The sequence below is a fragment of the Dermacentor silvarum genome, unplaced genomic scaffold, assembly GCF_013339745.2.
Source record: "Dermacentor silvarum isolate Dsil-2018 unplaced genomic scaffold, BIME_Dsil_1.4 Seq733, whole genome shotgun sequence".
NCBI lineage: Eukaryota > Metazoa > Arthropoda > Arachnida > Ixodida > Ixodidae > Dermacentor > Dermacentor silvarum.
In genome coordinates, this window is record NW_023606692.1 from 15,293 (window position 1) to 41,681 (window position 26,389).

The 26,389-nt window shown below is 46.2% G+C and overlaps 1 protein-coding gene across 1 annotated transcript; it reads right to left on the reverse strand.

Moving 5' to 3' along the window:
* LOC119435474 (uncharacterized) lies at positions 1-25,938 on the reverse strand. Its single transcript, XM_037702323.2, has 4 exons — positions 25,798-25,938; positions 13,310-13,800; positions 6,844-6,981; positions 1-120 (listed from the first exon to the last, which is right to left on the reverse strand). The coding sequence occupies exons 1-4, from the start codon at positions 25,886-25,888 to the stop codon at positions 16-18; spliced, it is 825 nt and encodes a 274-aa protein (XP_037558251.2). The 5' UTR covers positions 25,889-25,938; the 3' UTR covers positions 1-15.
* Between the last annotated feature and the right edge of the window lie 451 nt (positions 25,939-26,389).

Consider the following 26,389-nt stretch of genomic DNA (forward strand, 5'->3'; position numbering starts at 1 on the left):
GTGGTGAACAGCATTCTATATGCCTGTAGTGACAAATGTGGTGGCCTCACCTCCAGTGGCAATGGTGATGTTCCGCACTGGGTGACCATAGAAGGGGAAGTCGAAACTCAAGTTCACCGTCTAGAAACACAAACAAAACAGACACAATGCACTTAAAGTACACAGTACATTCTCTCTCCACGCAAAGTTGAAGCAAACGGCAAACCAAGCTTTAATTATCGCTCTAGTCAAGTATACCAAACTACAGACATCTGTTATGAATTTCCACTATGGTCAGGGAGCAGTGCCCAGCAACACTCACAGGTTCCCGAGAAAATGGAAAGGGGCACGGCCACCACTACATACAGCCACGTTGAGATTGTGTGTTTAGTTTCCACTGGATATGCTGTCGCGTTATCCATTCACTTGTGGGAATTATTAAGGTTCATATTTTCCTGCGTCCTTAAGCTCGCCACGAAAGTGAGGAGAGCAGACGCCTTTTCCCCTCTTCCCCTGCGGGGAGCCAAACGGCTTTTCGTGCGGTGGCGCGACCCTGTTAGAAACCGGTTGCAAACGCAGCGATGACGTGTACGCGGAGCCCCGCGCTCATTGGACCGAGCCAAAAACAAGGTGGGGCGGTCTAGATCAGCGCGGCTGGCGAACGTCGGTAACGAGGGAAGACTGGGAGCCACGATGAAGGAAGGAGCTCAGGTAAACATCTCGTTCCCATCCTTTGTCATGCCCTGCTATTGTTCGACCACTATCGACCCCGGCAAACGTCGCGGTTGAACCTAGCCTGCTTCCACGCGAATCCCCTGAAGCAATAAAGGTTGTTGTGCTTGTTATTCTATCGTGTGTTGTCGTGTTTCTGCTTGTCCTAGTACCACCAAAGCCTGGCCGTACGGCAAGCACAAGGGAGTCGGCTGTCAAGCCTAAGCCTTACGTACAAAGGCGGCTTGAGAGAACCCGGAGACTACACACTTTGTGCCTCTCAATCTTGGACAGGAACAAACCCACAAACCGACATCCCCTTGCAGTTCAATAAATCGTAAGGACAAGTTGGCTTGAAGAATGTTTCAAGCCATGACTCCTTTCTTGTCACTCTCATGCTGCTTCACAGACAAAATATTTTGTCAACCTCAGTGCCTTGCAGTGGTTTCGCAACAACCTCACGAAAGGTGAGAGAGATAAACAAAGTGAGGGGAATTTCTCTTTTTTACACGTTAGAAGTTTTCATAAAGGTTTCCAATGAGAATGACACTCCTGCTTCTCTTGGTATGCTTATCTTGCCATGTTGTACTTTAAATGGAGTCAAGTACTGTACAAAAAGTTTACAGTGACCATTGTTAAAAACCGCCTTCGATTTCAAATCATCTCGAGCAACCAACCAAAGTACCGCTGGACGAAATAAACGTGTTGTTCAGCTGGAAGTGCAAAGCACTAACAGTAACACTTTGGATGACTACGGAGACCTGTCATTTGCAAATCTTCCTTTTTCTTTGATTTCATTTCAGGCCTCAAACGCATTCTGTCCAGTTCTTCCCCTCAGAGCTGTCTCACTTCGTTTGGGTTGACAGTGTGCTCTACGAAGCTGAAATACTTTGAAAAGCCTCAGCATAAGGCCCTTGGTATTTGAAACGATGAAAAAAGTTGCAGCTTTGAAGGCTAAGGTCTGGGACTTTTTCAAGGAAAGTAAACAACTTGATTATTTACGAAAATCTACAAAGTTTTGTGCAAAAACACTAGCTGTTCCACATGCTGGGGTTTGAGGTGCTCCCTTCTGCAGCTTACAACGGCTCCTGCAGTGGAAAAAAGCCTTTCACTTCTTGTCTGGGTTGGTATCGGAAGATACCTACGGGCAGCTGCAACCAGGGTTGGGTAAAGGTGGCTGCCCTTGCTTTTCCACCACACAAGGGGGTCTTTGGACCGGGAAAGAAGGGGGGGGCCTACAAGTACCCAGCAATCTCATCCGAGATTGTACGGCTTGACTGATGATGCGCACGCGACCTGAAGTGTGTAAAAGCACTCACACAGAGTCTGCAGAGCAGGTGCTGTTCTCACTTGTTGCTGTATCATGTTGATCAACTGGCACAGTCTCTTCTGTTGCCGTTGTGAGTAGAGTGAACGCCCATTGCTTTGCGGGTCATTCAGCATAACAGACATCTTTGTATCTAGGATCGACCAACAATGCCAATGCAGGAAGGCGTGACATCTTGATATTAGGGAACCTCGTCTTGATGCTATGCAAAAGGCCTGAGGCAAACAATGCTGCCTCACCACCTTCGGAAACATGTTCAGCTAGAACCACCTCGGTACGCTGCAACAGGGGAATGACTAGTGACAGCGTGGGATATCAGACAGTTCAGTTGTGGCATGGTCAAGTGGCTTCAAGACTTGCACTGCTGCATTCATAAGATTCCACTAGCTTGCATTCAAGTTTGGAACTGCGTAAGATTCTGAAAGTTCTACAGTGATGACCGTACGGAGCTTCACGAGCCTGGCCATCATGGCATGCTCACTGTTCCATCGCGTCGGGACGTCTTGTATAACCTCGAGAGGGTCCAGCTGCATGTTTCTCTGAATTTCCTGAAGCCGTCCTCGGGCCTTGGCACTCCGTTTATATCTAGTCACAATCGCTCTGATTTTGCAGAGCTGCAAAAACCCTGCCACTTCTCTTTTGGCATCACTGACACACAACTGAAGGGTGTGTCCGAAACACTGCACACCATTCCAGGACGACCGTGCTACTGCAGAAGTAAAGTTCCTTCCATTATCGGTAACGATGAAGATCAGCGCAGTAGCGTGGGCTGGAAGTTCCCACTTCTCGATGACACTTGCTATAAATAGCTCCAGGTTTGCTGCAGTGTGAGACTCTGTCATCTCCGTGCAAGCCAATGCATGCACGTGTAGCACGAAAGCACTGTCCATGACGTGACAAGTTACACAAACGTAGCTGTCATTTGCCCGCGATGTCCAACCATCAGTTGCGATTGAAAGCGACTCCACTCCGCTTGCAAAAATGTCCCCGAGCTTCTTTTTCACCTTCTCTTTGCTTAATGCGTAGAGGTCTGGAATAATGGCTCTCGAGAATGTTGTCCGAGACAGCACGGCATAATCCGGTATAGCGAACCTCATGTCATCGAGGAAACCCGGTTCTTCGGCAATCTTGTAGGGGTGCATACCACGATCTACGAAGCGAGCTATTATTTTCGTCATCTGTTGGGCTTTTGGGGCCAATGTTTTCATTTTCGGCTTGCAATTGTCGGCTATGGATGGCTGTTGACCACTTGCTTGCCCCCTTGAGCTTAGATGGCCTTTCGCATGCGTCCCGCTTCTCTTGGTAGTCTTTGTGCAAGTCCGGGTGTCTCCTTAAATGCGTTGCTAGGGTTGTTGTCGTGCTTGCCGGGGTCTTTAGGACTGCCTTGCATTTAAGACATCGAGCTTCAGTTCCCGATGGAATCTTTAAAAAAAAGTTCCAAATCGGATTGCTGGCCGCATGCAAGTCCCCCATGGTGCTCTCTGAAGTGGTACAAGGCAGCTGGGATTGATCAAATGCCGCCGCAGCAGAGACAGAGTCGCCCGCTAAACGCAATCGACCACAACACCACGCCGTCGAGATGCGTGTTTGTACTCCTTTGTTCTGAGTATAGTTCTGTTTTCCTGGCTTGGTTTGGATTGGATTGGGAAAAGTATTACTGAATCCAAAACTTCCGAAAACGCCTTCTCTCTGCCGCGTGTGGCTATTCGTTCGAGCCAAATACTTCGAAATTTCCGAATAACAAAATTAGAATCGAAGCGTATATCGAATAGCGCATTATTCATTCAACTATTCAAAAATATTGAATATTCGCACAAGCCTAATAAAAACGTCTGAAATTTCGGACTCAAAAAAACTTCATCCGATTTTACGGACTTTTTGCCACGACCGGCATTATTTGTAGCCACCACCGCCGCCATTGTGATTATCGCACCTCCTCGAACCGGCGCTCTCGTGCACAGATCCGCTGACAACTGCAGCCACCACCGCGTTAACTCTAGGCCTAGCTACTTCGACGTTTGCTACCAAGCTTCTTTCTGTGCGGCACCGTGTTTTTCATTGAACAATTCACCACTGTCAACAATGGCATCGAGTGCGCTTTTGTAATTTTCCCCATTGGCTTCAAAGTTTGGAAAGCACAGCGCGTTGCATAATGCCGGTTCCCAAAAGTCAGCCTCACCTTAGTACAGCAATGTTACACAGTGAAGCGTACGCGAAGTATTGTGGTGAATCATCAAGAGTGAGAAGGAGCGATTGTGAGGGGACACAGTATGTATTCCTTAATTATACACGCATGCAACCTCTGCCTCCTATCACAGTACGAGCTACGATACCCCTAATAAGTCTACTGGCAGGCCTTCAGAGCTATTTCAGACGTGCCTGTAGCCCTTTGGGACAGTAAAAGGCATGCATTCGTTTTTTCGGACGGCCCGATTTTTCGGACGTTTTCGCAGCCTCTAGGGAGTCAGAAAAATAGGACGTTGACTGTATGCGAAATAAGTAGGGATGGGCGAATATTCGGTATGGTCGAATATTTAATCGCATAATTCTATATTCGTTAATTACTTCGATTTGAATGCAGGTATTCGATATTTTCAAATTATTCAGCACTCCCGAATAAGCAGCCAGAAGCCACAAACAGCCAGTACACATCTCGGAGGTTATGCTTCACATCATGGCTGCCATACATCAACTATAAATCTCGAAGGCTATATGTTTTTGCATTAGTGAGCCGGAAATGTGCGACGCCAAAGAGCAGAAACGGCGCTAGCGTACAACCGAAACGAATCGGCGGAGTCTGCATCGCCATAGTCATCAGCGGAAATTGTTCGAGAATGACAGCAACGACGGAATGCTTCATGCCTATTTGTGCCCTTTATTGCATTTACCGCCATGCATAACAACGCGTTTGCCGCGGGATTTCATAGTCGCCATCCATGATCGTGTCGATAGCTGCCGCGGTTCCTTCCGCAGCGGTTGCGGCAAAAAGTAGTTTCGTTTTGACTCAATGTGCACGTCGGCCGAGTGACTAAGAAGCTGCGTAGGGGCCATCTATGATCGCATAAATAACGACCCCGATTTTGTCTGCAGTTGTTGCAGCAAACGGTAGTTTCGTTCTGACTCGGTGCGTGTGTCGGCTGCGTGCCTTAAGCACTGCAAAGTCGCCGCTCCTAAACTCGTCGACAGTGGCTGCGGTTGCAACAAACAGTTTCGGTTTGACTCGGTGCAAAGCTGTCAAGGATGAAGAGCACTGGCTACATCGCGATGGACGTGTGATCGGTTGGCGGTCAGCTTACTGGGGAAAAAATAATCGGGATGTGCGCACGGAAGTGCAAAGCCTGTCGCAAATGATGACGCGCGCCGCGTCCGTGCTGCGAAGGAAGTCGCAAGGTCTCGATCGCCGCTGCGAGAGCCAATCAGTCACGAGATGACGAGAATTGCAGCTTCCGCACTGCTTTTGTGCAAAATAGCAAAAGGATTTGCTCATCCATTACACTAATAAAATCATGCTGACGTAGTAAGCATTTGCTTATTGTTTTCTGGATACCCTGATAATTCGGCATTCAGTTAATTCGAATTAACTCGTGAAATTCGAATTAACTAGGTTTTACTGTAATATGTGATATATACTACTCGAACTATTCGACTCGAAATTATTCGACCAAATCACTATTCACTTCGAATTCGCTTCGAACCTCAAGTTCACTATTCGCCAATCCCTTAGAAATAAGGATAGTAGCTTTATTGGCTACATAAACTTGTAAACATTCCCTCACATTAACAAGCATGGTGTCATGCGTGCACACGCAAACTGAACACATCTCACTCGATGACCGCGGACACTCACTGTCAAAACACTGGGGGTGAGGAAGAGCGGCAGCAGCAGCGAGCAAATAGACCTTCGTGCTGCTTCTCAATTCAACGCTGACTCAACGGCAAGAACACAGCGCACAAAAAGCTATCATCGCTCGGCGCGCCTACACTCTGTACTCATCGCAGATCGCTTTCAAGATGGGCCCAGGCAGCTGCGCTACATGCGTCCGCCGCCAAAGTAGAACCAGGTCGCGTATTTCTATTTGCGCCCACGCACAGTGCTCGACCGCTGGCGCCACGCTACGCCACTCGCGCGTACCATGTTTCTAGCCGCCGCCATTGGAACGGAGGAGGCGTTGACAGAGAACACGCTGGGCTGGTGGTGACTAGCCTGCTGTTAGGGGATTGGTGGTATTCCTAAATTAACGCATCACTGTTTTGATGATCCAAATATAATCTCACTATCAGGGAGGGAGCAGTTTACCTGACTGGAGCAGTATTTTTTTTATTTGGGGTGTTGCTACGCTGCGCTCCGCAACACCCCAACGACCGCCGCTTCGCGTCGGCGCCCGGCACCACGGCTTCCGCCGTGGCACCGGGGTTCAACCGACCGCGCTGGCAAACGGAGAGGAAAAAAAAAAAGGAAAAGCGTGATATTAAAAAAAAAAATTCTAGCCAGGGCGGGATTCAACCCATGTACGCATGATCCCGAAGCGAGCGCCGTAACTACTCATCCATACAGCCACGCTTTCAAGGCCTGCATTCATGCGAACCATACGATTGCGTTCGAACGCCGAAAGAAACCACCTAGAAACACAGTACGTGCGAGCGGCGCAGCGTGGCACCAGTGGTCGAGCACTGTGCATGGGCGTAAATTGAAATACGCAACCAGGTCTGCACAACTAATAATTCAAAAGTTTTCAATTATTTGGGTTAAAATTGATAGTTGATGCCCGGCACTAGTAGAAATATGCTTGAATATGAAGGCTTGGCAATGCTGCGAAGCAACTTACGGCTGCCCGTCGGTGCGACACAGAGAGCATGTCATGGGTGATGACATGCTCGCTGGGCAGCGCATCCATGTCGGTCCAAAGGCTCCGCACCGTTGCAGGGTCCACGTAGAAAGTGGTGTTGTAATAGTCATGGTGATCCTGCAAGAAGACAAGACAGACCACGTTTTTGTGACAATGCAGTGAATAATGTGCGGCTCAAACAGCAAGTCTTAACAGAGCAAGCACTTCTTAACCCTTTGGGTGGACAGTGTGACATCTCACTTTGCAAGGCAATGTCACTGAGCAGTAGCGGCGAAATATATACATACAAAAACTACAGACAAGCCCATGTATAATGATCTCACTAATAGCGATTTCTAGGCTTCCACATATGTTTCTCAACAACCTAAAGGAGTCTATGAGAGAACGGTCCGTTTATAACGACCCGGTGCCCTGCTCAGTTAAAACGAATGGAATAACTGGCAGCATGGCAGCGTTTCGACAAGCAGGGAAAGGGGATGACGAGACGGGGATTGCCCAATGCCAAATTGTCTGCCTTCAGCTTTGTAGCTCGCTTAAGCATTTTGTGAGTGCCAGAGGCTTTACCTACAACCGCGTCTACAGCTTGACAAACTCTGAAGTACTATTGCCGGGTGGAAACTACTTAGGAAGAGCTCACCAATGCATGCCAGTAAATGTAGTGCGCACCATTTTTGAAAATATATCTGCACGATGCGCCCCTAAATCCAACATTGTGGGAATCCTTCAATCCCATGACCATCGCACGCACAGGGTACGTCGTGTCGGGCGCACACGCGCCAGGTAGGGTGGAGAGAGGGGAACTGCACTGACTATTTACTTTCTTTACCTTTTCTTGGCGCTGAGCCGTGCTCCCTCAAGGGCTGCAGAAGATAGCGCCAACCTTTCCTTTTCCAAAAGAACCACTTAGTAGTAGTACCTTTTCAACTATTTTGACAGTGCTGCTCCTTCAGCTCTTTAGCTTTGTGGGGCCTTAGGGCACTTCTCAGCTCCTCAGAGGTGCAGTGCACTGATTGGTGCAACACTGCATTTGTGTCAAGGGAGCACTGACAAATATTTTCCAAGTTCTAAAAACTTTATCACAGGCTTTTTACATGTAAAAGGACGAAACTTAGCTAACATGAAGGCTTGGATACATAAGATATTTCAATTTAATAATACTAAAGCTCTCTCAAAATGCCACCCCGGAGTCACTGGCATTGGCACAATGCCATGACAGAGGAAAATTAGCTTATGTCACATAGGACTAAGGAAAGTTCTGATAACGTTCTAATTAAAAACAAACAAGAGAATTGAATCTTGGCATCACGTGTCTCTTACCACCACGGCATGTAGCAGCTGTGGTGATTACAGGAATGGAGGGCGAATGTAGCATGGCATCAAGACTGGTCTACCTAATTAATGGGCACCAAAACCGGAGCCAGTAAGTGCAGTAAAAACAATAATTTGACCCTCATTAATTTGGACATTCAGACAATTCGGACTCGCCTTCTGATCCTGGCAACTGTATGCATTATTTATTGGCATCAAACTCATCAATTCACAGGTATTTGGCTGGGCACCGACAAATGCAGAGACTCCCGGAGAGCGCCGAGTGCCACGCTTGGAGTGACACAAGTACAAAAGTGGCAACAGCAATCAAAACAAAACAAAGCGGTGGTGGAGCCCTCATTGCCACAGCCATCGGCAGTATACTACTGCACGTGAAAAACAGGAACGCTTCGCACCTTTTTGCAGTTTGCACCACGCTTGACACCATGGTGGTTTCGTCGGGCTACATGCCTTGAGGATTGCATGGTTGCCACTTGACACTAGCAACCACAGATTCATGTGTAGTGTTTGTGAAGGCACATGGTAGTGAAAAGCACGTTTACTTGGATGAACATGTATGTCTCGCGTCGCTGCTGTACTGTGAAAAAAGCAGCGAAGTCCTTGCAGCTGCGTGCACTTAAAAGTCCCAAGGTAAGAATGGCAGCTGCCGCACTTATGTACAGTGAAATCTCAATATAATAAAGTTCAGGGGATCGCGGTAAATGGATCGAACGTATTCTGAAAAGTCGTTATAGTGAAAGCCCCAACATTAACCATTCCGGCCATTAGCCCATCAGTTCATAAGTTGTCACCATATGAGCTATCCACGAAGACTTCAATGTTGGCTCTCGGCCCGTACCGTTGCTATTTGCCATAGATTCTGGCCCCACGCACCACCGAAGCACCGTGTAATAAGAGTGACGCGCTCAAAAGAGACACTGACGCCGAGAAACCTACCGACAAAAAGAAAGCTCCATGTCACCTCCAAAGCGCAACGTTTCTTGTTTGTTTGTTTTTCACATTCCCTGCCATGGACACTGCAACTGTCTCGCTCGAGGCGGACACCTGAACTATTTTAAAGCACAAGAGCGCGTAAATGACACAGCCCGGAAAGTACTAAGTGTGATCGTGTGACAACCCCGCGAGTATGGAGGTTACAGTTCTCCGTGCGCGTAGCTAGTACGGCCACAGAAAGCACGAAAGAGGTCCGTGGAAAGAATGGCAGAAGAAGGAAGAGACACGCCTCCATTGCTAGACTCATGTGCTCGTAAAGCCTGATGCGTCGTCGCCTCAACCTAGCTAGTGTTCGAACGGTCCTGCGCGTGACAATCGCGAATTCAGGACTTTCTCGGAAAGAACGGCTCGCCTGACTGTTCAGCTGACGCACTGTTACCTCGTAACAAAAAAGCACGAGTCGAGAGCGAAAATATTTTGTGGTGATGCAGAATAGTTTCGCACTCGACCTGCGGCTTTCGCTCTTGACCCGATGCGCACCTTCTCGCTTCGCTGGTCCCGCTGCTCTACTGAGCTGCACTGTCGGAATATCCGTCCCCGCAGGGCCTTCGGGCACACTGCACCGCTGTAGAGAGCAAGGGCGCCGTCCTAAACCAGGGACGAACCCGTTGCAACGAGCGCTGTTATGTCATCTGCCATCCTTAGGGTTGGCTGCTAAAGAAAAGGCGTGCGCAAAAGAACCTGTATGCACGCACGGGCGACAGCCCTTTTGACATGCCGCTGTCACTGATTCGCGTGATCGTTTCACTGCTTTCAAGTCTTTTTTGGAACTTGTAGAGTGATAATCGTCGGCAATTGGCCTATCGAGAGGCGGCCACCCCGCTTTCTGATGCACCGATGCCGTGTGCCAGCGTACTTTTTTTTTCTTTCCCTTAGGCGCCCAGATTTTCTAAGCCCATGTGCCACAGCATCCGCTTTCTGCGCCTTGTCTGCTACCCTCATGTTTGGCTGCCGTGACTGGATACACGGAAATCTAAGAATCCCCAGATTCTGGAATATTAGTTCATAGTACTCTGGCATTGTTAACATGACACGGAAACTGAATAAGGATCGTTATTCTGAAAAGTTCAGTATTCTGAAGTTCATAGTACTGAAATATTTTTAGATTGAAACTATAAGAAGTCAGCGGGGGATTTCTGAAAAGTTTGTTAATCTGAAAAGTTTGTTAATAAGGGGTTCATAGTCACGAGGTTTTACTGTAGTACAAAATAGAAATGGGGGTTGCAGATTTGTTAATAAAGTTGAAAATTACATGTTCGTATTCAATTAACAAGCTAGCCCAAGACGAAGCAGTTGATTTTACTTAGAAAACTATCTTCCAAGATCAGAAGCATAATGACACAATGGCTTTTCAAGTAAATTTTGACTGCTGATTGCTATTTTACAAATTTCTTTTTTAATTATAGCATGGTTAAATGACAACCGGCCATATTTCCTTGAATGTGGAAAACGCAATTGTTTCTTCAAGTTTGAAGAGCTAAAAAAAGTCGGCCATAAACCCAGCACTAAATACTATAATATTATTGCTTGGCAGGTTTACATGTTAGTACAACTTCTTCGATTGTCACCCCCACCATCTCGCAGCGTTCGAAACGTACTTCATGGATGCTTTTCATTCATGACAATACAGCAGTGTGTGTGTGTGTGTGTGCGTGCGGAAAACTATATTGAAGAGAGAAAATAACAAAGGAGAAGGCTGCCTGTATCACAAAAATTAGTGTCAAGGTTCTCAAAATCTGGATTCAAGTACATGATTTCACCACAGACATGCATGTGACGGGTTTCCAATCGCATGTGAATACTCTACGTGGTTGCTTCCCCCCAAATCAGTTTTGAACAGAATTAAAACCAATATCCATCACAATGTACAAGGTGTTCCAGGTGGATACAAGAAACAATATCAAAGTTCCTAGCAGCTCCGCTTATCTAAAATGCAGCCTGAAGAGCTAGCCTATCGGGGAGGAGGGGAGGTAACACAACTCCCCCCCTCCCCCAACGTCGATATTTTCAAGTACTGCCAGGAGAACTTCATTACAATTTTATTTACAGATATACAAATGACCACATGAACCTCACGGTCTCACTTTTGCAAGCATTTTGTTGTTGCTAATTTTGCCGTCAAAAATTCTTTAAAATTTAATTAAATTCTCGGATCTTACGTCCCACAACCACCATCTCATTATGAGGCACACCGTAGTGGGGGACTCCGGATAAATTTTGACCACCTGGGTTTTTTTTAACATGCACCCAATGGACGAGACACGGGCATTTTTGCATTTCGCTTCCAACGAAATGCAGCCGCCGCGGCCTAGATTTTATCCCGCGAACTCGTGCTTAGCAGCGCAATGCCAAAGCCATTCAGCAACCACGGCGATTGTTCAAAAATTCTTCAGATAATGTTTGATTGTAAGTAATTCCATTTCTTTCACATTTTGAGAGGTTCACGTTTCCCAGCGTCTTGAGCGAGCTACACATGGACGAGCGGCACTGCCTCCAACTCGTATTTTCCATAATGTTAAATTGCCGCTCGCACTCTGCATTGCTCTGTGGTATCAACAAAATACTCAGTCATTTCAGCTGAGCACTGCATTAAAAATACTTGAAACTATTCCCGCTGGCGCTCCTCGCTTTTAATGCCATGACTGACCTATGCAATGCGACTGACGCCGAGGAGAACGACAGAGTATAGTATTGCTAGTTGCGGAAGCGGCCTTCACTGGCTATAGCTTAATGGGACTAGGGCCACTATGGCCCCCAACAACCCCGTCAGCTGCTCTGCGGTTAACGAAATAGCGCATGTATAGGGTTTCCCTACTACTTTCCTAACAATGTTTTGCGCGATGAACTTTTAACTGGATTATAACTGGGTTGGATATTTTTTTGCCAATGTGGCCTGACAAAGCGCTGGACGCGGGAACGGGACAAAAACAGCAATTTCCGGGAGATTTTCCTGTCAACCATACAACCGGAAGAAATGGTCCAAATCCGGGAGCCTCCCGAATAATACGGGAGACTGAGCAGGTATGCTATCGTGTAGTAATTCTCCAGCAACCTCAGTTTGCTTAAAATCACCCAAGTGGACATCAAGTTAAGGTGGCAACATTAAGCCCCCAATGAAAATGCACTGTGCTTCTTCACCGGATAATCACCCACTCAAAGGCTATGGCAAGTGGAACATTGAGGAGCAATGAACGGCAAAATGACCATCCCAATTGATTCATTCTGGGAATTACTCCCCGCGTGCACAACTGAAGAAACAATCAGAAGCAGACACAATAAAGTCAATCTACTGGGGAGAATACTATAAGCACCTTTACTTCCCTTAGCTGCTGAATGCACCAAAAGGATGGCCAGAAGTAAAGACATGATGCCCTCAAGTGCCCATGTCTATACAGTGGAGGTCCCAAAGACATGCCTCGCAAAGCCCAAGTTGCCATCCGGTTAGTCACAGCCCTCCTCCGCTTAAAGTTGCCCTAACATTAGCACTTCGTCCCCTCTTCCTCACACCTCACACAGCAAAGCACAGGGAGCCCCGTACCCTGTACTGAGTGTGGAGAATATTGGGATGCCGGGGCAAGAAATTTGGCAGTCTTGATGCCTTGAGGTAACATACGAAGGTTCATTGGCCAGTTGCCTGCTCCTAAGCTCATGTACTATGTAACGCCTGTGGTTAAGAAGACATCCCACCTGCACTGCCTTGGCTGTGCGTGGCACTGGGTAACACTCCCAGGCCTGATCTTGTACACACACACACAACTAACCGAGAAAGGGGGTTGGAGGATGGCGGCTGAAATAGCTTATTTGTTAAAGCACCGCACGCCCAACGTGGAAGATGTGGGTTCGGTCCCCACCTGAGGCCAGTTACCTTTACACCCACTTTCATTTCCCTTCCCCTTATTATACATATGTATCAATTAAATATAACTAAATTCCCCTATGCTTTCTCTGGCTTCATTGTCCTTTCGTTTGGTTGTCACACAAACTACGTGGCTTGGTGACCGATTTACGTTTGATATTGATACTCTTCAAGAACAGCGCTGGAGTCTGCTGCACATGAAACCAAATGTACCACCATAAGTAACTGATCCAAGAATATGGCTTCAGCATGTGAAGGGGCCCTCACCGTCTGGTTCTGGTATCCCGGTGGCAGCGTCACGTTGCCCGATTCGACCAGGCTCTCCAGCTCCTCTTCGCTGAGGAAGGATGTCACCAGGGGTGTCACCTGAGTCGTCGTCGACACATTGCCTGCCTCAGTATTGGCGGGCACAACTGCGGGCACAGCAGGGGCACTGGGGGGCACAGCAGGAGATTCAGTGGTAACATTGCCCACCAGATGTTGCTGCGGTGCCGGCTGTGGAACAGCTGTGGTCAGTGGTGCTCCAGCGGCTTGTGTCGGAACTGCAGGCGGCACCATGCCTTCGACTACTGGAGATTCCTTCAGCTTGGACAGCTCTGGCGTTTTTATCAAGGGTGTCTTGGTCGGCATCTTTTTGTTGTCCAGCGTCGGCTTCTTGGTGACTTCAGTGGCACCGGAGCCACGCCGGACACGGTGGAGTGGCACAATATCCTCTCGTGACAGCTCCGCAGCACCGCCAGACACATCATAATGCGTAGCTGCAAGATGGAAAAAACAGTGCTGTTTAAAGTTTTGCCATCACTGGGCTGCAAAAATTAGACAAAAGCAAAGAGAAAAAGAAAACAACTGAATTACAATAAAACTTTAAAAATTGCCATGTCGCCAGAATTTTCCAGTCAATGCAAAAGTTCATGACATTTTGTTGCTGTGTGTAAATACCAGCTATACCTTTAAGAGCCCTTGTACATTTCTTGGAAAAGCTTCAAATAATGAGTGCAAGAAACATGCTATCTTCACAAACCAATACAGCAGCTGACACCCATTTTCTTTTAAATTTACAGCTGAAAAATGTTTGTGCTCTTTGGAGCTGCATCATACAACCAATTTCAATCAATCAATCAATCAATCAATTTTATTTTCAGCAAGATAGTCGGCGGACAACCACGTAAAATGGGGCCAGAAGCAGCTTGAGGGCCCCTGAGGGCGATAACACAAGGCGGCATTTATGCATAACAAGCATGCACAAAAGTCTGGAGCAGTGAAGGAAAAGACGAAGTACAAATTTTAACAAGCATGTGTGTGTATGTATGTATATATATATATAGCACCGTGTATGCTACAGTACTAATTATATGAGCTAATTCATATTGGATTAGACATGAGGTATGTTCTTAATGCAATGAAAGTTATAAAAGAAATATGCACAAGTAGACACAACATTGCATTTAGGTACGCTGAAATGAAAGAGTAGGGGCAAAAATTGCGTGAAATACTCGCTATGGCGTCAAAATGAAGCAAAAAAGTTGTCGTGCAACTGTATTTTAGAAAGATAATTGAAATTGGTCAGTCTTCTGCATATTTAGTCAGATATGGGACATTTAAGCAACTGTTCACCATAAGACATGTGCCACTGTGGAACTAACCAACCGTTGGGGAGCCTACTGCAAGGATAGATTACCTTCCTTTCACAGTTGCAAATTATCACCAAGAAAATGATGCCTTTGTTCGCGAGAAAAAGGAGTAAAGTAAGCGGAACTCATATTTCAGCATGCAATTTAGACCTGATAAGGAAGAACGAATTCCCTGGTAGAATGTGTGCATGAAATGTTAGCAATGGTTGTTTGCAACGGATTACCATTTTATATAGCAATTAAGTTCTGCACAGATTAGACGACAAGATTGCACCCCATACGAGTCCACGTAAAAATGTGTGCAGAAAGAATTGTAAGAGCTACCTATTAATATTTCAGTGATATATTTTAAGCAACCTCTTCCAGACTTTCCTGACCACGGCTGCTGGGTGTGGCTGTCTTGCAGAATAGCTCACACTTAGAAAAAAAAATTGAATTATGTGCCTGCTGGCGCAATCGAACCTCGGTCCCCAAGCACAGCAGTCCAATGCTCCAATACAAATCACACGTATACTTCTATCATGCCAATGACAACTACTGTATTTACCTGAACCTAACGTGCACTTTTTTCTGAGAACATGGGTACGAAACTTTCCTGTGCATTACAATCGGATATGAAACCAAAATCGCATTCACGGCGTGGGCAACAGCCTATCACCAGAGCCGTCAGATACAGCATTGGTGACAAAGATGTTTTTGCCAAGGTTGGTGCAGGTTCACTTTCTGCTCGACTACGATCTAGAGCAGTATTCTCGGCCCATAACTTTTGGAGATACTATCACTTTTGCCAGATTTCGTGCGACTTGGCACCGAATGAGTCAACATAATCGACCGGTAGGCTCTAACAAGCTGGCCATCTGCACACAGTGCCGGGAATGCTGTCAGCCGCATACTTTGTCACATCCAATGCAGTCTCTCGCAAAAGTGACAGTGGTATCTAAAGTGATCGTTTGAGAATACCGTTCCTGTGTGTTTGATATCAGAGGCCAATGACTTGAAGATGGCAACGACGGCGCGGCGCTTTCAATGTGAAAGCTCAATTAAAAAAACATTCCCATCTGTGAAGGTAAATTCTGCACATCTTGTGTTTTATAATTGCAGACATGGGGGGCATGCTATACTTTTCTTTTTAAGAATCGGCGGCATGTTATATGGGTGTCCCATGGCACACTTTCGATCACCATCGGGCCCAGTTGGAATCGAATACAGTATAGACCACTTATAACGTAATCTCTTATAGTGCAGGACTGGATATAGTACGGTCTTTTCAGACTCGCCTTAATTTTACCATAGCACTCCATGTATACGCATACCGCTTACACAGTGCAGCCGCGTGAGACAAAATACCGGTTATAATGTGGCTTCCACGGGAAAATCTCGCCGACAAGGGCGAGATTTTCCATACGCTTCTCAACGAGGTGCGCCCATCGATCGGAGAGGAGATCAACGTGGGCGATGCGGAGGAGGAGCATGAGACGTGGAGCGCGAGTCCAAGGGCGATAAAATCGTCGCCGCGCGCCGTATGTGCGAGTGAAAGCGCGCACGCGTAGCGCGCCTTCACAGAGAGCGAACGCACACCGGAGAGCAAACGCGACTTCCATCGCGCGAAACGCCTTTGGAGTATGGGAGGGAGGGGGGGGGGGGCGACGCTATGCTGCGGCACCAAATACCTATCTTGCAACCGGGCGCAACGGGAACGCAGAGAAAGAAATTCATTCCTTTCTCTATGGGAAACTGGCAACGCAATCTCCCACACGAAAGGAGCAAAGCGGGAAGGTAGCACGCGAGGGAGGGAGGGGGCGGCTTCTACTGTGCGAACAAATGCGTTCGCACCTGTGCAGGCTGTCGGTGTTGTCGCACGCACAGTATCTTGAAAGCGATCTCCACACGGCTCTGACCTTTGTATGCGCTGTGCTTACGCCGCTCAGTTTCCGTTGAAGCGATGGACATTACGAACCTTCGCTCGCTTGGGCGGCCGCGTTTCCCCACTCCCGCGTTTTGACAGTGGTTGTCTGCGGTCATCGAGTGTGATCTATTCGTTTGCTTGTGTGCACCACGCTTGTTAATTCAGTTAGTAAGCGAATGTGTCAAGTTTATCGCGTCGATAAAACTACTGTCCCTACTCCTTATAGCTCTCTACTAATTTGTTATCGCAATTGATGCTTCGCCTTTCGGGCGAAACTAAGACATTTTTTTTATTTTGTCTGCTTCATGCAAAGATCGTGGGTACTTGGACATTAACCTTTCAACATTCGTATATTTAAACGGATGCAAAACTCCCAGTTGCACGCTTTGATTCTCGGATACGCGCGGCTGCTTGGTCTACATGTTTTGCATACAGGCAGGGCTAGAAAATCGTTTTGGTTATAGTGCAGTACCGCTTATAGTGCAGATATTCACGACTCTGGCGACTTACGTTATAAACGGTCTACACTGTATTTGGCTCGTGATTGGCTCCTTTCCTCAAGATATGGGAGGGAGCCAATTGTGGTCGAGAATTTCAAAACGGACTGATAGCGGCTATGTGACACCAGTAATATATTCAGGTGCTCTTTTTTTTTCTTACTTTAAGCCCATGGAAATCGGATGCGCAGTAGATTCAGGAGGGCGTTCGCATCAGATAAATATGATACCTCTTTTGAGATGATTGCCGCATGTTACATTGCGTAGCACTTGTGCAGGAGAACACATGCACAAACCAGTTTCCCATACACCAAAGACACAGGAATGAAATGGGCAAATTTATAGCATTTTATTAACCGCCATCACGGAAGCTTCACTGCATTCACATAGGTTCCAAGATGTGCGTTGGATCTGCGAAATTTTTATTAATGCCGTTAAGATAAAAAACAAAACCTTGTGTCAAAACAAAAGAAGAGAGGTAATGGGCTGTTGCATAGTTTGAATGAGCTATGTGAATGAGCCATGTGAATGAGCCATGTGAATGAGCCATGTGGAGCGTGAATGAGCCATGCGGAGCATACTTTGAATGAGCCATGTGGAGTTTGTAAGCCAATACAATACGGTTTAAAGATTTACCGGACTGTTTTTAATGTAACTCTGCCTGTGACCACACACATATCACATATATGCATTTTTCAATATGCAACAGCTCAAATGTAAGGTACCAGTCAGCTCTTATAACCTGTCAACTACAGCAAGCAAACAACCAACAAGACAGTCATTCCCCTAAAGCTCCATTTAATGACTTTTGTGTGCTTCAGATATGCCACTTCTATAGACTATGTGTAATAATAATAATTACTTCAAAAAAAGTGCTACATCCTGCCATAATCGGAGAACATCGCACAGCTTGCACAGCTGCTTCACTAAGCGCTCCCTTCAACACGCAGGTGTTTCGTGCAACGTTTCCTGTGTGGTGCGATGGGGTCTGCCTCCGTCTCACTCTGTGAATGATACGGCACAGCTTGCCGCATGTGTATGCTCTGCTTTTGTCCGTATCTACTTCCAGAGACAGCTTTACGGCAAGAAATTTCTTCTTCACCAAATCTAGGAGGTAGCTTTTACCATAGGCAAACAACCAACAACATTAGCTCACTGAAATGAATGTAAAATGCAGTTTGTACAGGAGGTGTGCACTAGAACACAAGGACTGAGTGAGGACACACAAAGACCCATGCGGGAAGCCTGCTCAGTACGCATTACCAACTCACCCAAGAAGCGAGAATGCCCCAATCTGACAACCACTGTAAACAATCAATCTGAAGAAAATATGTCACCTTTGAAACCATTAGGCTACAACATACAGGGTGACCCAGCTAACTTTAGCCAAGGTTCAAAAATATGCAACCAAGGTACCTAAAACCAATGCAACCAATGCACCTAAAAGAATGCAACCAAATGTGTGTTTTTAGCTATTGTATGGAGCAAGTCACACAATTTTTTTGTATTTTGCTTAATTGCATAAATGATCAAGGCGATTTAACCAACTACATTAGCTTCAACTCCAGAGCACAACTTTCAATGAGAAAGTTGTTGAGCATTCTAGAAAATATTTAATTCAGCAGCTTCCGACTTCGTATTTGTTATGGCATCATCGTTTCTGCATTTTAAAGAAAGTCCGCGAAATATGGAAAAAAAAACGCACATAACATGGTCGCTTGCATGCCGCGATTGCAGTGCTCTGAAACGCGCCGCACATGATGTAACAGCGCATTTAGTTTGGTATGAATGAATGTGTGTTGTTTAGTGGCGCAAGGACCAACATTTAGCCTGGTGTGCAGCCTGATCTGCTTATCACTATCATGAACTGCTGCAAAGGGAGCAAGCACATCACTACCATAAATCATGCAATCAACGCCTGCGCAGCTGCCCTGTCACTTTTGTGAAGTGACAGCATGCGCTGTTCGTTAATACATGGCACGTTTGAGAGCACCGCAATCGCAGCACGCAAGCGGGCATGTCACATACTTTTTTCTTTATTATGCAGGCTATCTTTAGGCCACAGAAGAAATTATTACGTAACAACTAGGAAGCTGCAAACTCCTAAATTAGATGTTTCCTTGAGCGCTCTACAACTGCTTCATTAAATTTTGCCATGAAGTTAAAACTTGAAAAGTGGCTGATTAATCTTGACTGATTATTCAATTAAGCAGATTACAAAGAATAATGTGGTTTGCCAATTACAATAACCAACTGCCTGCATCCAGTCGCGTACTCCTATAGTGCCCCGCCTTTTCAAACCTTGGCTAAAGTTAGCTGGGACACGGCGTATATTGCTATCAGGAGGCTTTTGTACATATTACTGAGGCAACAATGCCCACAGCAAAGTGGTATCTTGTAAATCACCGCACCTCAACAGTGAACAAAACATTGCATGTGCTTCTTTTCACAACATAGTTTTGCACCTTCTCTGCTAAAGTTTTCACAAAGACCGAAGTGTTTATTGCATGCACTGAAGACTATTGTAGCTCCAGCTTACTCTGCTTCTTTCCACTGGTAGTGGGAGACCTAATAAATATAGGGAGTAACTGCGATGCTTGAATGGAGATTCTTTCATTGTTCAGTCATTTCATGGCTACCAGAAAATGCTCAGCAATGGCTACAGCAACGTCTGGAGGTTTGCCATGAGGTACCTGTTTATTGTATTGATATGACATATCAATGCAATGATATATATCAATATAATTCACCAAAGGATAAACACTGGTCAAGTGTTCCGCTATGTGCATGATTATTTAGCTTCTTTTATTGGACTAACGAGCCAGGCAATTAGCAACTTATTGACAATTATGATGTGTTTCACTCCGAAATGAAGCGACTAGTGTCGATGTATGAGCTTGCAAATGACAATAGATTACTATTTGTGACGTGCAATTACATTTTAGCAATGACCATGCATGCTGATGCTACAAACTCATCTTTTTGAAATGCATGCTTTCCTATATGACTAGTTTGACTGACATGGCTTTGTGTGCTACTGTGCATATGAATAAAGGGTGAGAAGACGCTGTGAATCTCGTTTCTGCAAACACCGTGTCAGAGCATTATAACACGAAGCAATGCTGACGGGTTGTGTACAGACAAGAATATGTGGCAAGAGAACACGCCCAAATAGAACAACAGAACACATCCAACAGCTAGTCATGCACTGTCAAATGAGATCAGCAATGGCTGAATGCACAAGGGACACTAGTCGAGGCAAAGTGGCAACATCTTAGCTCACAAAACATTCACAGGACATGGAACTATGGGAAACAGCAACATTGCTTACACCTTTTGAACTGCCATTGAGGAGTTGAACAGATATTGTGATGTAGACTTCAGCAATATTTTTTGTTCGAGGACATGCTAAGAATTCTTGATTTCTTCGTGATCATTTTTTTTTTCATTTCTTTTCTAAAAGGGCGACATTATTTGATAAAATGCATGGGTTTTTATTTGAAGGCGTGCTGCAGGCACCACAGCACAGAAAGAAACATTCATTAGTGGTACTGATGCAATGGAACGTGTGCAAGAACACAATGAAAGTACCCATCTTAAAAGCTTCTGCACAGTAACCTGTGCACTCGCGAATGACAAGAGTTTTGTTTACAGAGGCTACCAACCATGCAAATTGTACTCACATTAATGAATCCCTGGTTGGCACTTCTTCAAACAAAAGCAAAACAGAACTAAACTATCTGCATTTTCATGTGCAGAAGCAGAGACTGAATTGAGTACAGGCACCTGCTGAGCTGCATTTGATAAATAGGCTTCACGTGGTGTAGAGCAACAATCGCAGATGAAAGCATAGGCTCGGGATCATCACTCCCGTGTGCCAAGAGCTTTATTTCTGCTTGAGAACTTTGAAAGCCAATGAATTCAGACTCAATTTCATTGCTGACAGCCTGAGTCATTCATTTTCAAACAAAAGGCACATTTTGTTTGAGTTCATTGTTTGAAGTCTTGAAAGACCTGCTGGAGTTATGTATGACAACCAGGACTCTGTGATGCATTGACGTGGTGGGAGTATATGCGAAGGTCTGCTAGCTGCCATTTCATCTCACACATTGTTGCTGCTGCTTTAGCCAGATTAAGATTGATGACTGCATTGATAGGCTGAAAACAAAGAGATGCCAGAAAAAAGAAATGGTCTGATGCCGCCCAGCATGTAAACAGAGCTCTCAATTATAAAAGAAAGAAAACGAAGGAAACAGTATAGAGTAAAAGGGTGTGATGGATGGGAGTGCCCAAGTTTCGTTTTTACTATAGAAACAGGAAAATAATTTAAAAAGCAAGTAGTTTTATTAATAATAAAAATAAGGCTAATGTTTCCTGCAACGCAGGACAAAGGTATAAAGAAAAAACTAAATGGACTGTATTCCTATGGAAGAAAGCTTTGGAGCTGAAAAACATTGTACTGGTAAGCCAGCACCACATTTGGCTAAGCAAGAAATTGATGCTAGCTGCACAAAGACTGTTATGCTCGCATTAAATATTAACTTTTCTCAACAAAAATGTGCAGTGATCTTTGAAGCTTGCCTACATCACGAGCAGCATCATAAACACTTCTGCCGAAGCTGTCCTCCACTCTTGAAGCAATGTCTGATTGGCATCCATGTTTGAATCTTAATGCCCTTTTTGATCAGAAAGGCTGAACATTCATGGAGACCTTGTTAACATAGTTGTTTCTTTTAGGTGTTAGCATAGGAGTGTCAAAGTGGAAAAATGTTCTTCTTTCTGGGGTTTTACATGCTAAAACCAGTTCTGATTATGAGGCACGCCGTAGTGGAGGGCTCCGGATTAATTTTGACCACCTGGGGTTCTTTAACGTGCACTACAATGCAAGCACACGGGCGTTTTTGCATTTCACCTCCATCAAAGTGGAAAAATGTATAAGTGTGTGAAGTGTGGGAATCCGGTCAGGTGGTTGAGAGGGGATGGGAGAGCGTAGGAGGGCATATATATATATATACACATAAACTTAAAAGAAGTGTAGGCGCACGTAGAAAAGCAAAAACATTTAATTTCGACGTTTCGGCCGGGGTCCGGCCTTCATCACTCTTGACGAAGGCCAGAGCCCGACCGAAACATCGAAATTAAATGTTTTTGCTTTTCTACGCATTAACACCGGATATGAAAAAATACTTTCTTCACACATACAGTGCCAATTACTGACGGTGGTGTGCTCCGGACCCCCTTCAGTTGCAATTTGCTGCTTGAAGAGCCAGGACGCATATTGAATGAGCTCTTGAACTGCACTTGGCAATGCAGTGAACGCGGATTCAATCGATCCGGGGCTCCAAAGAGGTGCAACATAATGCCTAATGCATTTCTCTCGCATTTATCAATAAAGTGCTACTGAATTTTTGCTCCCGTCCTCACTTTCCTCTACTCTCTTTGCCACCAACACACTCCAACTGGCTTAGTTAACCATGAACGATGCCCACTACACTGTACAAGCCCAAACAGGGTACTGCTTTGCTTGGACACAGAACGGTAGCAACAGCTCTGCAGTGGGTGGGAGCAGCCTCCGAATGTCAGAAAGCTTGTGTGGAAAGGTCACTGAAAAGCAACGACCATATGCATCTATGTGACAAGAAAAGCTTGGGCACATCCAAGAATGAAAACCAAAATATTTCAGTGTTAACCGTGAGACCAAACTGAAGTACTGGTACCTCAAATACAGCGTCATTGATTTGAAAATATTTGCGTGTTTTCGCCATTTCATTACACACACACACACACACACACACACACACACACACACACACACACACACACACACACACACACACACACACACACACACACACACACACACACACACACACACACACACACACAAAAAAATAGTTTTCAAACTTGCTGCCACGAAGCGGCCGTCAGGTATTCCCTGTCAGTCCCTACGTGGGAGACGCCCGCTACGCGCGTCCTGCAGGACCTAAATAAAGTTTTTACAGTCCAGTCAAACTTGCTAGCCTGAGTATTTAACAATGCAAAACAGCATCAGCTTGCTTATCAAAAAATGACTCTCGTCCTAAACAGGAGCTGCCAGAATTGATTAAACAATGGGGAAATAGTGGGTTAACTTCTAAGTGGCACTGCCTTTAGTTTTAGCACATCTACGTCTTCTCGTTTACCAAGCCCTCCTTCACAGTAACATTTAAAAAAGTTTCCACTACAGCAGTTTGCCAATCCAGCGTAACTTAGGAAGAACAGTAGGGGGCTATGGCGTGCATTTAAAAAAATAGTTTCATCCAAGTATATTGAGGCAACCACTTGCATGAGTCCCAAAAGTGAGAAGAATTTACTGCTTGAAAGGCATCCGGCATCTGCTGCCTTTACTAGCTGCATTTTTACCCATAACAGCATGCTTGGTAAATGTAATATTAGGTGAGTACCATGGCCTGGATACTCCCAACAAAGGTCTGCACATTTATGGGAAATTGATCCACAATGAACATACCTAATTAGATCTGCTACTCGTTTTCATTTCAGCCAAGCAAAACAGTGCTCAGAAATCTTATAGTACAAGTGAAAACTGCCAGATGCAGAGCAGTTTTCCAAGAGTCTGAGCTCAGCTATAAGCTTGAGAAGAAATTATAGATGCACTCATACCTGCAGCAAACTCAACATCTTGTACACGAATTGCTCTGAGAATTCAGTCTGCATCGACAGAGCAAGTCAGCCGACATACCTTGTATCAACTGTAAACTTTGGTATGTGTGGGACAGAACGATGGATGCTCCAGATTATACTTTTGACCACCTGGGTTATTAGCAAGCTCATAGACCTCAGTACTATGGTAGTTTTGCTTTCAAGCGCAACCAAAACATAGAGAATTAAACATGCAATGTTATGCTTTATGCAAAACACCAAAGCTACTGTGCCATGGCCAGCAGGTTGCAAGTAACTGAAAATACTTATTTCAGTTACAGTACCTAGCAGAAGCAGTGCACCAATTAACTGCACATTGAAAGTGACACAAGAACACTAAGGTTTCTTGGTGCACACTCGTCTGCAGTTCTTGCGGCAAAGGCACTTTGGTGAAGTACTGGATGCCTGCTGGCCACGTGAAGCGATCAGATAGAAAACTGCCATTCATTCATAATGTAGCAACATTTTCAATTTTCCATATCAATAATGGCATTGCATCATCCTGTTACAAATCTCGGCGGGCATGTGTCTGCCCGCGATCAAGCAGCACGCCGAGTCAGCAAATGAAAAGGCAAGCACAGCAGCGTAGCCGACGATGACGTCACGAATGGTAAGAGCAAGTGGACTGCGCTTCGTCTTATCTCAGGCACATCTCTCCCCTCCTCGACTCTTTCGAAGTCAGACAAGCGCTGCGGGTCAGCAGCCCGCCGTAAGACAAGAGAAGCAGGAAGGATGCGACACTTCGCGTCGGCTAGGCACGCGAGGCGCGCCAACGAGCCTCAATTAAACGGGCTGATAGGGGCAGAAAAACAAGAAAATAAAAGAAAACGTAGGGAGGCGATAGCGAAACTTTGCGCGGTTCCGAAAGCGGCTGCTTGCTGTTCGTTGACACACCAGTATCAGGTTTCGGCGGCTGATAGCGCAGCTCGCGCTTAGTTCTGCCTTTTTTATCCTTCCATCCGTGGCGAAGCCATCCAAATGAGGCACGGATTCGCGACAAAGGAAAAGAGGGCGACCCGAGCACGCGCGTCGAGGAAAAGGCGCACCGCCTGCACCGCTGCGGGACCGCGCGGCTTCAGCGACAACACGAAGGGCGGCGCAGCCGTGAAAAAGAAAAAAGAAAGAAAACGACCACGCCAAGGCGCTCGCACAGGTAGCTACTGCGCCGCCTCGCGCTACGCCCTCACGGCAACGTCTTTCGTGAACGGGCAGCAAGGCCACTCATGCCAATACACCTCATCGGCGCAGAAGGGCCGCCGAAATCGACAGCAAGTGCGCGCCTTCCGTTTCATTTCGCCAGAGCACGCTCCGCGCCCCGCACCGAACAACAGGGGCGGCTGGCGACGCACGCCGCTTTGTGTAGACAAACAGCTGTTGACAAAAAGGAAGCACGGCGCAGTCGTTCACCGCGTCACCGAAGGCCGAATCGCGACTTAGCTGCGCCGCCAGCGCCGATTTCGAGGTCGAAAACGCGAGCGGCCGACGGGAAATTAGCGTCCGCGGCGACGCGGAGCTTCGGCGAAACGCGAAGTGGCTGCGGGAAGATCGCAGTCGACAAAATCGCGGTCGTCGGATCAATCCGCGAGCCGCGTCCTTGTTGCAGACGCATGGGGCTGTGCGCATAGAGGAAGAGCGTAAAATAAAGGAAGAAAAAGCGAGCCCGAACACGATACTCGGGCGCATTTCATCCGAATCTTGTGACACCAATACGGAAATGACACTGCTACAGGAAACGGCCTTTCCGGTCTCGATCTGGTTAGTGCGACAACCGTATCACGTATACTCAAGCAGCAGCAGCGCGCACATTCTGGGACACTGCAATTTGTGTGGAGGTTGCTGCTGCAACAAACATTAAAGCCTTTGACAGATTCGTTACGTGCACGGAAATCGGTTCGACTGTTTTGAAAGAAAGCTCGCCTGTCCACACGTTGAGGTTTCCTTGGACTAGAAAAGTTACTCAACTGTTAACTGCATCGTGAAAGCGCTTGACAGGTTACCTGCTGTATTCACAAATTCTCTTACCTGAAGTTTCCACGATGAGGAGCACGCAAAGACATGAAATTGTAATGATACCCATTGATGAGAATAAAACAGTACACACTCGCGACGCCATCTTCGAAAGTTCACTCGAGCGCTGCCTGAGTGTAGCGCAGGGTAGCGTCAAATGCGACGACCAAGCGCAAGGATGAGCTTTGGCTGTCATCCGCGAGATGGCTGCTGCGTGCCAACTTCGTGTTCATGGCAATGAAATTACGCTTTACGAGCGACTTCTAGCTTTGGCCTCTCCGGCATGGCTTAGTAGCTCCAGTGTGGCTTTGCACTTTGTAGGTCTAGAGGAGCTAGGTCACGGAGCATAGCCTTCGAGACTTTTGACACCCAGCGCACGTTAATCTTGAAGCTAATGCAAAGAGCTAAGTGTCGCCACTCAATAATGGCGGTAACATAGACAATAAACTTAGTATACTACTCTAGAGGAAAAGCTGGGCGAAAAAAGTGGGGACTGCATAGGCGCGGCCATGATGCCACGCCTAATTTTTGTAGCACTAAAAATATTCAAAATATTATGCAAAATGAAGCACTTACACGTAGCACGTAGGCACGGACAACATTTGAA

Coding starts and splice junctions, on each gene's coding strand:
- LOC119435474 (XM_037702323.2), bottom strand. CDS start 25,888: ATGGCGTCGCGAGTGTGTACTGTTTTATTCTCATCAATGGGTATCATT. Junction 13,801..25,797: donor CCTCATCGTGGAAACTTCAG/GTAAGAGAATTT, acceptor TCCATCTTGCAG/CTACGCATTATGATGTGTCT. Junction 121..6,843: donor TGTCGCACCGACGGGCAGCC/GTAAGTTGCTTC, acceptor TTGTGTTTCTAG/ACGGTGAACTTGAGTTTCGA.